Here is a 16822-nt window from a genome sequence, read left to right on the forward strand (position 1 = left end):
ATTAATTAATATTATGGGAAATGTGTTTTCCGCTATGATGAAGGGGAAAAGTCAAAAGTTCCCAAGTTTCCCATGATGAAAAGCATTGGAAAACCAAGAGAATTATTCACCGCGTAGTCAGTCAGCTGTTTGACAAAGCTTCAGAAGCAGTTTTATTTGATTCCTGTCCAATATTTTCATAAAAAATAAAATTTTGATTATAAAATCAAATAAACAGAATAGATATTAAAACCAATGACACTACTACACTATTTTGAGTCAGCAGAACAGCAAAATAATAATAAATTTTGATTGATGACAGCGAGTAGTGAATAACTAAAAATATATATGTATATAAAATAATAACAATAATACTGTTAGCCATTCACTAGTTAAGGTTCTAATGTACATAGCATAAGTTTTACACACGATTTAGACCGGGTTAGAGGTTGAGATATGAGAAGTCTGGTTGCCCATCATCTAAAATATATGATGTATAATATATATATATTATATAATATATATAATATAGGAGTAAAGCGGAGACTAAAATAAGATAGCGCTTAAAAGTAACAGAGGAGACAACAGCCAAACGTTAAGCGCTTTGGAGCGATGAAGTTAAACAGATACACGTTTCACATTGAGTTGCTGCAAGCCATTCGCTTCACCTCATCGAAAGGCCAGCTACGATAATGAAATAATCACGCATAAAATGATTGATTCAGTATGACAAATCAATATATTTGGCAAGGCCTTCAGCCTTGTCAACTGCCTTCATAACCTCGCCGTGTGAAAGTTAGAGTTATTTCTTACCAGGCTGGCCCGTATATATTTGGTATGTGGATTCAGGAGTCCTGTATAATTCGGTGCTTGCATTTTCGGTAGTTGAGATCTCATATGACCTTTGATTGTCATAGAAACACATCTGCAAAAAAATTACAGCGTGTTTTCTCCACTATATGTACTGAAGCCATAGCAAGAGGTCAACTATCCTAGCAAGGAGTCAACTCGCCCAGCAAAAGGTCATCTTAGCCAGCAAGGTTGAGCGTATTCAAGAAGGTTTGGCAAGTATTTGCGACCATGAGACTCTTTGAGGCTTGTCACACTAGTGAGTCCCTTCAAATGTACTTAACGCATAAGATACATGCTGCAACTTGTAACTATAGCCTTATTCTATATGTATATGGGTCTACTTACAATTGAAGACAGTCTGTTAAGCAATTTGACGCAGTCTATTTCTATTAATAGAGAGACTAAATTTAGTTTACGCTTCAGTAGTTGGAAGTCTGTCAAATTCTTCGTAAAATATGACCTATGCTTCTTTCAATGCATACATGTAAGTACATACATGTGAGTACACACGTGTAAGTACATACATGTATGTACATACGTGTAAGTACATACGTGTAAGTACATACGTGTAAGTACATACGTGTAAGTACATACGTGTAAGTACATACGTGTAAGTACATACGTGTAAGTACATACGTGTAAGTACATACATGTAAGTACATTTAAGTAATTTTATTTTTCCAAATTGTTAACAGCCGAGTCAAATGACCAATTTAACCCACTTGCTGCCAGAAGTAAATTGCACAGAAACTCAAATTCGTTTAACTTTAATTGTGAACGAATTGCGATTTTCAACTGCTTAAAAATTATGTAATGCTTCCTAAAACATCGATTTACCATACAGAAATCTAATTTACTATCATGGAAATCAAATCACACACCAATGGCCCGGTTAAAAAGGTATTTCATCACCACAAGTAATTTGTAGTAACGACTTTACCGCAAAAGGGCGTTTGATGTTGAATTACAGTTTTAAAAGGCGATTCAAGTCGTCAAGTACAAACATTTTTGATGTCCAGGAAAACCTTGACTACATTTAAACCCATTATCGTAAAAACAAACTTTTCCGAGCATATTAAAAATGAATTTACACAAAATTAAGCAGACTATTAAAAAGTATCAGTATTTTTCTATCATTTGCGATTGTTTTTGATGTTTGAGGTGATCTGAATGCTAGTTAGTTTCAAGATTAAAATCGACAAAACTTAATCATTGTTCAAACGATCAGAAGAGAAAATATGTGGGAAACGATGTCACTAGTTGCTGTCGTTGATATCAGCTATTGTGTTCAAGTTACGCGTCTCAATTCTGTCAGTCTCTTTGCAACTATAAATGTCATATTCGCACTTTTGCTTGACCTGAACATTTTAATCGCGATCAAGTTTTATCGATTTTAATCTTGAATTTTCATCAATAAGAGTTAAAAAATACCAAGAACCTGATTCGATAGAACTGCCAGACATTTACTGTATGTGAACATGTAACATTTGAATTCTCACCTTTAGGAGAATAGTCATCACTCAATTCGATTGACAGGAATCGAAGCTTCATTTTTTCCTTTATTAAAAAGGAACGAAAAGATTAACTAGTCCAAGAAAACATACTTCTCAAATTTCATGAAACCAGTTTGATTATGTTTCCGGGGTATTTAGAGAAAAATCTATGATAAAATCGTTTAATAAACTTTTGTTATCTTCTGACTGAAGTCTGTTAGAATGGTATAATTCTGACATGTTTATACAAATGACATGTTTAACGCAAATTTCTGCTTAAGCTAAATACACCATGATGAAAAGATAAACAGAAATCTATTGCGCAGCCTGACACTGGATTGAGCCAATGATAAAACAAAAACTAGAGTCTGCGGACAACTCGGGTACCAGCTATCTGGAAGCGTTTGTGTACATGACTGACAGTAGATGGAGCTACAACATGATTTGGTGCTCTATCAAAGATGTTGGCACATTTTCAAATGTCTGCATAGTTTTACCAACATAGTTTAGACAAGGGGGCATCCTACTATTTTTCTGGATATCTGCATGTGACATGCTTTTCATTTTCAGATCTTGACAGCTGTCATACATGGCTTCACTTTTGGCAACACAAATTCGATTACTTCCTTTGACTAGTTTGGCAGCAGTTTGTAATTTACAGCTTTGCACTCATTCCATATGACTGTTTATGCATGTTAAAACTGTTGTGACATACCAGGAAATATAAAGTATACAGCATGCTTTTTGCGATAGTCTCTGCGCAGTATCAAAGCCACTGGGTGGTAAACAAAAGCTGATTGAGAGAATAGCTTGCTGACGAATTTGAAAAATTTGGAATGCAAGTAGGATGAATGAATATAAACTTCCTATCAACATATTTTAGTTACCAAATGTGATATTTTTATTTTGTTTTTGGCATCACACTCTTTCATACAGTGCAAGGCAGCAATGACATGCTCTATGATATTAGCTTTACTAGTTGCCTAAAACCTTCTAATATCCTTTCTATCATGTATTAGTTGTTAGGATTGTATTAGGATTGTTTGAGAATGCTACTCGAATTGCTTTAGCATCACCAAGCCATCGTCCATGACACAAATTTGATTAATCTTCTAAAAGATCGCTATGGCAAAAATGCAAATTTGCGATACGTGTTAGTTGGTCCTTTATACCTCCCACAATCGATCTTTTTTTAATCCAGTTGACTATGTCTTATTACGTGTGTTGGTGAATGCCAAAGTAATAACTGTAGCAGTTATAAAAACGATGTGTCAAGGTCAAGTGTCAAGGTTAGTAACAGATGATTCAGCCACGGCGTCTGCAAATTTTTAGTCACAATTATTGCTTTGTGGTGTTATGGCTATCTTTTGGCACAATAAAGTCGCTTTTTCAAGGCTGAAACTTTCAAGGTCGATACCTTCAGGGCCGATACTTTTAGACCCGTTACTTTTAGGGGAATCCTTTGCCGAATTTTATCAATTCAAATTATGTCGAGCTTTGCTGGCGCAATGATAGCCCTTGGCTGTATTGTATCAGTTTTCTCATGTATCGAACCTTTGTCGATAAAATTTGCGTTATGGATTATGGATTATTGCTACATATATTCTGGACTGGATTATTAGGGCTGCCTTGTTTAGCAAACCCTTTAGACTAACAAGAAAATACTTACAGGGTCATCCATGTCAAATGGGGTATAATCAATGAAATCATCGTCAGCCATCGATACAGTGCGGTGGGCATTTGGCAATGGGCCAACTGAGTAGGGCAGGCTGAGAAAGCTTTCCGGTGGACTTTGTTTGATATATTCTTCGTCAGTGATCAGTGAAAGAGAGTTGGAATCTATTGAGAGAAACTACTGACTGATTTTGTGATAATGTGAAACCAAAATTATCAGCTATATTGACTAGTGGCAAGCGCAGTACTAGTCGGCATGAATGAAGAGATGCTTATCGTCATCTTAAAATTCTTTTAGATTAAATTAAAGGCCTGGATTGGATGATATATTAACGCTGTGCTCACTGTTTGGGATTGCATCGCTCATGTTTTTGTGACAAACTCCCACCAATCGTATAGACAAGAATAAAATTGGACGACATCTATTAAACTAAATTATTTTACCAAACTAAATTTCAAAGACGCACTCTAAAGGGGTCGATTCTAAAATTCTTGATTCTAAAATGTTTGCAAAGGAGAATTTGTAAGCATTTTTTGTAGATTTTACATTGACACAAACGATTATGAAGCATTTGAATGAACCCAATATCTGGAGTCAATACCAGTCATTTGTGTCGATTCCATTGCATTTTAGTTCAAGGTCATCGAGAAGTCAACCTATCTAAAATGACTTTCCTTATAGATGGATACTTGAATCTGACCTAGCAGAAATGTTTTACATCGGCAGGGGAAACTTAAATAAAATATGGCTACAAGTATATCGGCATGGGGTCTCTGGATTGTTTGCCCTCCCAGACAAAACTATAGTGTTTGGATGTCATATTTTGGAAAATGCTCGTCATATCAAAACAAAAAATAGTTCAAATTTCATGTTAAAAAACCGAGAAATTCATCTGTACAGGTGATTTCAAGCCAATGTTAGACTGTATGACCACTTCAATAGGCGTGCAGTTACTAAATAAAAATTAAAACAGACCAGTTCTGTTTAGCCAATCAGAAATCTCTATTATTTATTATTCAAAACTTCGACACCCTAGCTCGAATTTGCGACTTGTTTGTGATTTTTTGTTTTGTTAGTTGATTAAAATATTGTCAATACAATAAAATATAGTAAATAAAGTGAACTATAGCCGATTAAGTAAAATATCGCTGTGTATTAGCCTAGTAAGTGGCCACTTACCGAGCGAATTGATGGACAGAGAATCAGATGAATGATAACCTCCATCCTCTCCTTCGTCTTCTTCATTAAAGTCATGGATGGTGGTCGGAAGTTCGTCCGGTGATACATCAGAGAAAGGGAGGGCTTCACAGCTTTCTTCTCTATAAATGGGGCTTTGGCTATCGGCAAAATTGATAACTTTTGCTGCCTCAGCTGCGATGTACTGTGCCTGAATTTGGGATTCCGTGAAATGCAGTTCCGATTCCTTAAGCTCCTGTTTGACTGCTGGCTTGTTTAACTGCAATTGACAACTCATGGATAAAAACAACTAGTACTGTCATTATACTGAATCTTTGAAAGTTCAAAGACGGACTTGAACAAATTTTATGTACAGTGGAACCTTGGTTCTCGAACGCTTCGGTTCTCGACCAACTTGGTTTTTGACCAAAAAGTTTGAGATTGTTTGTCTCGGATCTCAAACATAAATTCAGTTCTCGACCAAACTGGAGCATGCGCATTGGAATTAAACGTTTGGAACAGCTCCGGAAACAGCTCCGGAAACATTCGCTAACATGGCTCCGATTTTTGATACAACGGATCTGTTGCATTTTTTGCTGTTTTATTATCAATTTCTGCAATTTTTGGTATTGTATCTTATCCTTTAATGTTTTTGATGTTTTAATAGCAAAACATACGAAATGTTTACTTTTTGTTTTCTTTTTTCATTATCATAAATAAAAAAACTTTTATTTAAATTAAACACCATCTGTATCTACCCGTTTTTATTTATAATAGTATGCAGTATACAGTACACTTGGAACGGATTAAAATTTACATACATTAATTCTAATAGGAAAAATTGTTTCGGACCTCGAACAACTTGGTTTTCGAAACAACCTTCTGGAACGGATTATGTTCAAGAACCGAGGTTCCACTGTATATTTTATCAGAAAGTATCGCTATTTTTCTATCATCTGTGATTGTTTTTGATGTTTGAGGTGATCTGACTGCTAGGATGTTTCAAGATTGAAATCGACAAACTAGAACGTTCTTCCTAATCAGTGGCTCTATCAAAGACCTGGTCATTGACACGGCCACAAGTTGTCTTCGTAACAACGATATAAATTCTTGCTCAAAATGGCCAGCAACAGCATGTATGCCAAAACTTGCTGTCTGTTTGGCACTGAGTTTAGTTTGTTGACAGTTAGGCTCAACTTTGATAGCTGCAGCCCTCATGCCTCCCTTGACGACTTGATTAGCTGGATGCTTGCTGTTGAAGGTGGAATTGGCACACAAAATCTTCATTTAGCACTGTTATCCGAGATTAGGTTTTTAGAACTCGACTTATCTTGCCGGGCCGTATTCTAACAATAGCATATTATTGACACGAGGCCATAACCCAGATAGTCAGTGAAGCCCACATGAATGAGAGGCGGTTGTTACCTAGTGATGCCGACAGCATAACTGAGACCAATAGACTATGGCTCTTGGAGAGGCTACTGGGGGTGTGTGTATGGAGAGCGGCTGGGGGAAAAAGGGAATGGAGGGTTGGTCACTGGAAGAGCATAAGACACCAAATTTTTCCTTCTCTAAAACTAACCAATAAGATTAGAATGTGACAAGGATCGGCTGACAGTTAATAGCTGATCCTTGTCACCTTCTAGCAACCTTTAACAGATATAAACCAGAAAAACCTTAAAAAAAACAACAACAAAAATATTAAAAATATGAATTATCAAGCAAGTTTGACTATTTTGAAAAAAAGTTATATATAAAGCACATATATAAAGAAAATAAATAAAATGCACAAAAAATAGTATTGCAACATTGGGCTATCTGATTATGGTGGTCTCTTAAAGAAATACAATCATTTAAACATTTAATAAATCTGTAATGAAGTCAGGACACAGTGATAACTTCTGTATCCAATCACAAAAGGAAGTAAAACGCTTCTTTAAAACAGGAAAAGTAAAAAAAATAGAGAAGCACTTAATTCATTTGTTAAAATGAGATAAAATGGAATAGTTTGGGGTCTACTACAGCATGTGGTCTACCATAAAATATTAATGTCTATAATAATTCAAAATACCCCATATACATACCCCTTATACGTGATACTTTGCATATCTTGTAGGAATACAAGATGAGACTGTAACAGCTGGTGACCAATGTCTTGAATTTTTAAAAAAATAATAGTTTTATCAACCAATCATTATCACTTTACTGTCTGTGTGCGGCCCCGTTTCTGGGCCCAAGTAATACAGCTGGCGGTTCCCAATAGAATGCTGATACCCCATGACATTTAGGTCACCATAAGCAAGCCGCTTAGATGAACGAATTACCAAAGCAAGGTTAAATAGATTACCGAATTATAATTAATAAATAACTTAATAATCAACAAATATATTAGCAATAAATAAAATCATAAATAAATTAATACTTATAATAAATTATCGAATTATAATTAATAATAACTTAATAATCAACAAATAAATTAGCAATAAATTACATCATACATAAATTAATACTTATAGTGAATTACCAAAACTATTGTGCAGTATACCTCACTCCGCTACTCAGTAGGTAACATGTGGTGGGGGACCGCATGATAGAGCCATATTTTGTATATTGACCAAAATTTTAAATGAACAGTTTTCAAGAACAATTGTTTACATGAAATACAATTTAAAACAATGGTATTATAGATAAGTATGCAGTATAAAAAATAGTAAAAAATAAACGGGCAAAATTAACGGGTAAAAATTAATCACTATATTTATATTTAGAAATGGTCTAAAAATTTGCAAAAGGCTAACAGCTGTGATTGGCTCATATGAACCAATCATTGATTGCTATTTGTAGCAATTCAGTTACATTTTGGTTCTTTTTAGGAGCTGTCCACCTTGGCCATTGCATGAGAGAACAAAATACATACAAAACCAAGTTGTCGTCCAACTGCTTGAACACACGAGAGTTAGCTATTTTGATAGATGCCTGAAATTACAGATGATTTTGCAGATAATCTGGTTCAATGATTAGACTAACCTTGCCTAATGAAAATTCTATATTTGTTCTATAATTGGCAAAGAAAATGTGATTGGTAATCACTTTTGAGTACACATCTATAACTTGTGATAAACAATCTGGGTCCACTTTGCAAATAAGAACTTTTGTTTAATTAATAATAATAAAGCAAATAGAATCACTGTGCTACGGTTGACTGCCACAAGACCTTTAGTAGCTCCACATTCTCACTGTTTAAATGTAAACTGAGATTGTCTTACGTTTGATCAGAGTGTGATCCTTTCAACAGCTTTAAGTGTCAGCGGTGACTTCGTCATCGTCAAATACGCAATATTGTCATCGACTTTTTTTGCCCAGGCTTATCAAAATTGTTTTAAGATTAGAAGTCCTATAAGTTGGTATGAATATAAGCTTTGCTTTTTATCAGATAAGTTGTAACTAGAATAACAGTGCAGCTGACCCTCGCTTGTTTGGAATAATACAGACTGGAGAATGTCCGGATAATGAAAGTTGAGTACTGCAGGCCTACGGTAAAGCACATTAAACAGCCTGTATTGGCTCATGCGCATGGTAGAACATGATACAGTATGCAAAAGCAGTACAGTATGCATGAGGGAGTAAAATATGTTTATACCTAGAATAGAGTACAGGGTAATATTAATAGCAGTAAAAATAGCACGAAAGTAACAGTGTAACTCTCAGGCAGGAAACTCACACGCACGCGTCGTCTGTCGCAAGAGCTACAGACGACGCGTGCGTTAACATTTTCACCCATCAAAATTGTCGTTCTTCAGACAGACATGGCTGCATCAGACAGTCATCTAGACCCCAGACATTGTCTAGACAAATAAAAGCCAAGGGAAGCGATGTCTGAAGAAGCAGTGATCGACTGTACACGCAGCCTACATTTAGTTCCTGCTACATTTTTTGCAAATTGAATACACATAAGCTTGCTGTTCATGCTCGGATAAAGACGAGCTATTGTAATTATTTCAATGCCATTCTCAAACTAGCTAGGAGAACTTTGACCTTGCGTGCCATTAAGTTGACCCGAGCTTACCCGAGAGTGGTAGACTCGTTTTTGATTGCTTGGTTTCTGTTTGCTTTTGGCAGCTTTAACATTGCTTTTCTTTTCTGCAAAAGTATTGGTAAAAGTAGTCAAACTCATAAGCCATAAAATATATAGGAAGTGAAACTGCTTCGTAAAAGTAGTCAAACTCATAAGCCATAAAATATATAGGAAGTGAAACTACTACGTAAAAGTAGTCAAACTCATAAGCCATAAAATATATAGGAAGTGAAACTACTATGTAAGAGTAGTCTAACTCTTAAGCCAAAAATGTATACCGGTAGGAAAAGAAAGCGCTCGTAGATAATTGATAAAGAAGGTCTGAAACTACTCAAACTGGGAAGGAAGCGAAACCACTTTTTTGTCATAGATGAATATGAAATGAAACTTGGTAATTTGTAGAACAAGAAATGTACAGGAAGTACAAACAGGGTACGAGTACAGAGGAGTAGAGAGGGAGACTACTCTGCAGGCATTAAATAAATGGGATGTAAAACCGTGGTCACACGATGATTTCAGACATTTTCAAAACACCCAATAAATCATCCTGCAAGGCCACAAAACTATCAGCATCATCACAGATTGGAAACACAGACTCAGATTGAAGTGACAGACTCAGATTGAAGTGACAGACTCAGATTGGAGTGACAGACTCAGATTGAAGTGACAGACTCAGATTGAAGTGACAGACTCAGATCGAAGTGACAGCCTCAGATTGAAGTGACAGACTCAGATTGGAGTGACAGACTCGGATTGGAGTGACAGACTCAGATTGGAGTGACAGACTCGGATTGAAGTGACAGACTCAGATTGAAGTGACAGACACAGATTGGAGTGACAGACTCAGATTGAAGTGACAGACTCAGATTGAAGTGACAGACTCAGATTGAAGTGACAGACTCAGATTGGAGTGACAGACTCGGATTGGAGTGACAGACTCAGATTGGAGTGACAGACTCAGATTGGAGTGACAGACTCAGATTGGAGTGACAGACTCAGATTGGAGCGACAGACTTGCTTGTAAAAACCAACTGTTTGGTAATTTAATTGATAGAATATATTTACTTTTGTTAAATGGATTAACATTGTTTTATTTACAAAATGCAGTATCTGCTGTTAACGAACGTATAAAGCTGAACACCCTATAGTTGCTGGTATGAGCATTGGATATTTTAATAATCCCAAAAGTTGCAATTTCCTAACTTAGCTGGGTCAGTACATAGAGCATGCCACGAGCCAATCACTGCATTTTCGTACATTTAGTTAAAATTGGCCAAAGCAAGTGCAACTACTTTGTAAGCTGTGTGCTTGGAAAATGAGACTGCTTTATCAGCGATGTTTATATAGAAAGTGAAACTACTCCATCAGCAATGCATATATGGAGAGAAAAACCATTCTATAACGATATATACATGGAAAGTGAAACTACTCCATCAACATTGCATACATGGAAAGTGAAATATCTCTATCAGGGATGTTTATATAGAAAGTGAAACTACTCCATCAGCGATGCATATATTGAGAGCAAAACTGCTCTTTAGCGATATATACATGAAAAGTGAAACTACTCTATCAGTGATGTGTAGCCTATATAGAAAGTGAAACTAGTCTGTAAGAAAAATACCTGCATGGAATGCGCAACATATAAAAAGATAAGATAATTCTCGGTCAAAACATACTCACTTTTGAAAACTTTCTGTGGATCTGGTATTTCGAGGAGCTCGTACACTCTGAAGGCATCTTTATCATGCTTGTTTGAAAGTCCCTCATTCTTTGTTTTAATATTAGTGGCAGTATGCAGGGCATTTCGAAAGTTTGTCTTCCAACGTTTTCTCTCGTCGCGAGAGTCCGCTGCACTGTGATCATATCTATCTGTAAAATGGTACCACACAATTTACCAGCTGTAAAAGCATATCTGAATTACCTGCTGTATAAACATGTCTGAATTACCTACTGTATAAGCATATCTGAATTACCTGCTGTAAAAGCATGTCTGAATTACCTGCTGTATACGCCTGTCTGAATTACCTGCTGTATAAGCATGTCTGAATTACCTGCTGTATAAGTATGTCTGAATTACCAGTTGTATAATCATGCCTGAATTACCTGCTGTATAAGCATGTCTGAATTACCTGCTGTATAAGCATATCTGAATTACCTGCTGTATAAGTATGTCTGAATTACCAGTTGTATAATCATGCCTGAATTACCTGCTGTATAAGCATGTCTGAATTACCTGCTGTATAAGCCTGTCTGAATTACTTGCTGTATACGCCTGTCTGAATTACCTGCTGTATACGCCTGTCTGAATTACCTGCTGTATAAGCATGTCTGAATTACCTGCTGTATAAGCCTGTCTGAATTACTTGCTGTATAAGCATGTCTGAATTATCATTTCCCTAATTTCATTTTGCAGCTGTTAAGAGAATTAACTAGTTGAGCTATTGTTTTTTCCTTGATGTCAGGGGAACAAAATTACTACCGTCTTCGTGTTACCTGGGAGTGCTGACCTGGAAGTCAATAAGTGCTGACCTGACCGTGTTGCCAACTACTTTATAAACCTACATAGTTAGCCTAAGGATCAAATGAGCCAAACTGTCTTCCTCATCCCGCAGCCCGACAAGGATGCTTAGGCTATTTCCTTCAACTTCCGGTTTTAATGTTCACTGAAGGGGGCGGTGAGTAAACCTATTCAGCGTTGTCAACATTGATAAGGGCATACTCGTAGTCCCTGTAATCGTCTGGGTAGATCTCATCAGCTGTATAGCAAGGATTGATAAGCAGTGCATGATATGTGGGCCATTAGAACTAAACACTGAGGCCTATGCAGGACAGAATGTGCGTATATCATGGATTATGTCAATATTAGAAATATGGCAGTCAATTTTGACGCTTTAATACTAACTAGCGGTGTACCATTGAATCGCCGGGAACAACGGCTCAGTCAAAGAGAAGGCTGGCAGTGTTTTACACAACTAGGCCAGAACAATAAAGTATAAATAACAGGCTTTGAAATGGAACAAAGGCCACAATTGATTTGTAAGTAGGGCCCGGTTGCACATGCACTGATAAACTGGGCAAACATTGAGAGAGTAAGTATTTCACTGATGAACGCTAATAATAAATCACAAGATATGACAAAGTTATTGATGAACTGTATGACAGAGTTGAGAAAACACTCTCTACATAAAAATCCAACACTCCTAATGCTACCATCCATATCGGCTTCACGACCCTGGCAGAAATTCTACGCAGCAAAACATTGCGACACAAGGCTCCTTAGCTTGTGCTCCACTGAAGTTGACTCACCAGCGATCGCGTGGCCAAACTGTCGAGGAAAGTCAAGATGTATATAAAAGTTAATAACCGTAATACCTATATCATTCGCTATCTCGTACCAACCTTCACTTGTCCAATGCATTTTGGGAAGTTTGTCTCGGCAGTTCGCTCGCAAAAGTCGATTAGTGTTCACCTCTAACGATTACTATTTTTTCATCACAATCATTATGGAAACAAACCTTACCAAACACATATCCTATACACTTATTGAGGAACCCTATGTCAAAGGATAACCGTCATTTTTGCAAAAGGTAGCCATAATTCTGACAACTCCAAGGAACTAGAGAGAGCCTAGCACTCCCTACCCAAACCCAAATGATAATCGGATTGACACGAAATACATCATTGTCGTACACAAGCTTTTCGGTAACTAGGACCATATATTCTCTCTAAGGCCATGTCAGGAGTTGGAACCGTTTTCATGTGTCGTTACTCTCACCCTCTACTATTGATCTCTACATCACATTTGCGGTCTAAAAGCTTTTCCTGTTTACTATTGCATAGACACAGTCTAGTAGCTGTTCCTACTTACTATTGTCAATAGCCCATTTTCTGAACAGCGCTGAATCTTGGTCAGCATAATCTTCATATGATCCATGCTTCCAGTGTATTGCTATGAGACTTCTTTTCTCGTCATGCCACCATATATGCTCCCTGTAGGCTGGATCATGCACTACCTTTCTGAGCCAATCACGAATACGCGGCATAGTTGTGTATCTTTCTTGGCACAATTGAGCAATTGCAGTTCCAATACCATCAAACTTTCGTTTCTATGAGAAATGATTTGAAAATGCTAATGCTAGTGAATTTTGATGTCAAATTACTTTACTCGCATGTGTCAGGTTCCGATAATTGTGCAAATCTTGTGCGGTCTCTTGAAAAATAAATAGAAGTAAAGAGCAAAGACTATCAAACGCTTGTCTTTCTTCGTTCCTCTCTCGAAGCTAAATGATGATCTCATTAAATCTCATTGAAACTTTTAAGCGCAGAAAACTTCCTGGTTGATAGGAGGGTCTTTCCCTCTACCGGGCATCATCTATGGGGAATCCCCTTTTCCTAACTGAATACACGCGTTAAGGCTAGTCGACAACAATACAATGTGTCCAATAAGCAACGCGTTAAGGCGACCAATCATGTAGGGACCCTTTGTTAATCAAAACATACCAGCGTGCATATAGGAGAGATGGCAGTTTTGATGCGCCTACAAGTGACCTCGTGGTCAAATTCTCATTGGCTATTTTATCCTTTTACAGAACCCATTGGCTATTTTAGGTTCACGCACGACTTATTGACTACAGATGACTACTTCAGAGCAAAACTGGAGTTGTGAATGATTTGGGAAAATAGTTCTGCACATGATAGTCAAAAGATCTTGCAATAACGTACGTACGCACCTACCTGCCAATCAAAACTGAGGTTCAACTTAATTGCTCAGACAAAGGTTGACACCAGGAAATATTAACAGCAGATTAAATCGTAAATTAATGTAATCTCATTGTCCAATAACTGACCAATACAGTGTGTTAGCTCTCAATATCAAAACATGCACAATTGTAAAATGTAATGGGGAAAATATGAATCTAACAAGAGACAAGAGAGGTCAGTTGGAGGAAATTGGTTAATAAAAGCATGAAATTTCATCAGTTACAAGGGCAATGCAATGAGAAGCTACAGAAGATACAGTAATACTTAAACTTACGAGTGCTCCAACGTACGAGAAACTTGAGATACGAGCCAGCTTTTAAGCAAGTTTTAGCACTAACATACGAGCCATGTTTGAGATACGAGCACGTGAGACAGTTGCCAAGTATACCGGAGGTGTTTTATGAGAACAGCACCACTCTGTATTTTTCAACTGCTCAGGTTATACTTTTGTATCGTGTTTTTTTTGTGCGACTTTCTGTGCAGAATTATGTGAATTATAAGTACTGTGCGTAGACTGAAAGTTTGCCAGTAAAATGAAAGATGAAATGCAAAGAAAAAGCAAATGGTAACAATTATTAAACAGAAAATTATTGAAAAATATGTGAAATGTGTATGCGTGATTGAGCTAGCTCAGCAATATGACAGAAATACATCCACAATTATCAAACAGAAGGATTATATTCAGGGCATTTATTTAGTTCGCAAAAGGACTAACTATAGTTTCTAAACGGCGCAGCGATCTTCACGACCGCTGATGGAGAGACTGCTCAGTCATTGGATAAAAGATCAACAATTGGCGGTGACAGCGTAACTGAACCATGCTATGTGAAAAGGCCGGTGCTATCTATCAAAACTATAAACATTCGGACAAGTTGGCTAGTGGTCGTACATTAAATGTTGACTTGCAACAAAATTCACATTACAGTTATTTGGTATCAAAAGATTCACCACGTCTTACTCTGTTGTGTTGAAGGTGCAAAATATGTGGAAATGTGATTACAAGCTCTTAAAAGCTCAAAAAGCTTTTAGGTTTGCTTCTAATTTTGTCTTTTAAGACTTTGATAAAATCCAAATTTATCAAAGTCAACTGTTTTAATGAAGGATAACTCTCTATAACTTCCTAGAATATCGCCCTCTCTGGCAAATGCTAGCGTTAGCTGCTATTGTATGTATTTAATTTTACATTTTAATTAATCACATTTCCTTGCATTATTTTTTATTTGTTGCTTTTTAAAAGCTTGTGGTAAGTTAGGACAATAACCAAAATGTTCTTTCTGTAACAATATCTTGTTTTGAGTTTTTTGTTTTTTTTTTTATATTTAATTGTTTTATATATAAATAAATTGCACCAACATGCGAGCAAATTAACATACGAGCTCAGTCTCGGAATGCATTAAGCTCGTAAGTCGAAGTATGACTGCAATGTATAAATATTGTATAAAAACTTCCCTCACTCAAGATGCTCGTAATATGCATAAATATAGACTTTTTCAATGTTTTGTGATCATATGAAAGGCCTCGTTTTAAATGTTATGGTTGTTATATCATATAAAGAAGGCGGGGGGGGGGGGGAGGGGTATCACATTGAAACAAAACTGATTCAAATGGGCTACTTCGTAGCAATTTTGATGAACCTCAAGGTCATTATGAAGTGTTATGTTAAGTATCTTTTGTTATAATAATAATACCATAAGATGAATATTTCAGAATTTATCATCATTTTTCTAATACCTTTCTACTGTCCCAATGCACCCCGATACCAGTGTGCATTGGGACAGTAGTGGGGTGCGTTAGGACAGTAGCGGGGTGCATTGGGACAGTAGCGGGGTGCATTGGGACAGTAGCGGGGTACATTGGGACAGTAGCGGGGTGCATTTGGACAGTAGCGGGGTGTATTGGGTCAGTAGCGGGGTGCATTGGGACAGTAGCAGGGTGCATTGGAACAGTAGCGGGGTGCATTGGAACAGTAGCGGGGTACATTGGAACAGTAGCGGGGTGCATTGGGACTATATATTAAACACTGTAGTAGCACTAAAGAATAATCACAAGTCTATTTGGGATATTTTATTCTATTTAAAGTATTAAACTGTAAGTTGCATGGGTACAAGGAGGCCGATACATTTAGAGTTATATGGTTCCCATCTAAATGTATTGACTTAAATCAACACCAAATGACAACTGTTTTGCTAGTCTCTGAGTCCCACTGAACTTAGTAGGCTGGAAAAGATCATGCTGACTTGGGCGTCATGACATAGCATCTTTCATCACCAACTATGAAGTATCGCGTCCAAGATTGTACTTTTAAGAACCTCTCCTTTGAGATATTCTCAGGTAAATTCCTCTCTTCTATTATTCCAGCATAGTGAACCAATCTCTTTGTTGAAGCATACCGTATCAACACAAAATCCCTACAATATCACTACAATATTTTCTAGGTTTATTTCTTCATTGCACTTCTCTGTCTCAGACTCGCTATCATCATCAACCAGTTGTGCCAATGAAATGTTCGATTCTTCATCAGATTCATCTTCGATTCTCAAGTTTTATCTTTCGTTGATGCTGACTTCTTCGGATCCTTTAGCTAGACTAGTAAGCAGAATGACTGATTTGTCACGATTTCTGTAGTTTCCTTTGCGAGTCGGTGTCTTTGGAAACGGGCGAAGCTGTTCTGGTGTAATCGATTGATCTCGATTAGCTAGTAGGCTAGCCGCCGAAGTGAAAGGCATGTTTGGCTCACTAGCTGGCCGTAAAGGCATTGTTTCCACTGCGCTGTTGGATTCAGTCGCTGGAAACTTTCAGTCAGTTCCA

The 16822-nt window shown here is 37.0% G+C and overlaps 1 protein-coding gene across 1 annotated transcript; it reads right to left on the reverse strand.

Moving 5' to 3' along the window:
- Positions 1–128: 128 nt before the first annotated feature.
- LOC137410559 (interferon regulatory factor 1-like) lies at positions 129–13524 on the reverse strand. Its single transcript, XM_068095995.1, has 7 exons — positions 13122–13524; positions 10934–11122; positions 9242–9315; positions 5179–5455; positions 3994–4163; positions 793–904; positions 129–459 (listed from the first exon to the last, which is right to left on the reverse strand). The coding sequence occupies exons 1-7, from the start codon at positions 13294–13296 to the stop codon at positions 422–424; spliced, it is 1035 nt and encodes a 344-aa protein (XP_067952096.1). The 5' UTR covers positions 13297–13524; the 3' UTR covers positions 129–421.
- Positions 13525–16822: the final 3298 nt, after the last annotated feature.

The sequence above is a fragment of the Watersipora subatra genome, chromosome 1, assembly GCF_963576615.1.
Source record: "Watersipora subatra chromosome 1, tzWatSuba1.1, whole genome shotgun sequence".
NCBI classification, from domain to species: domain Eukaryota; kingdom Metazoa; phylum Bryozoa; class Gymnolaemata; order Cheilostomatida; family Watersiporidae; genus Watersipora; species Watersipora subatra.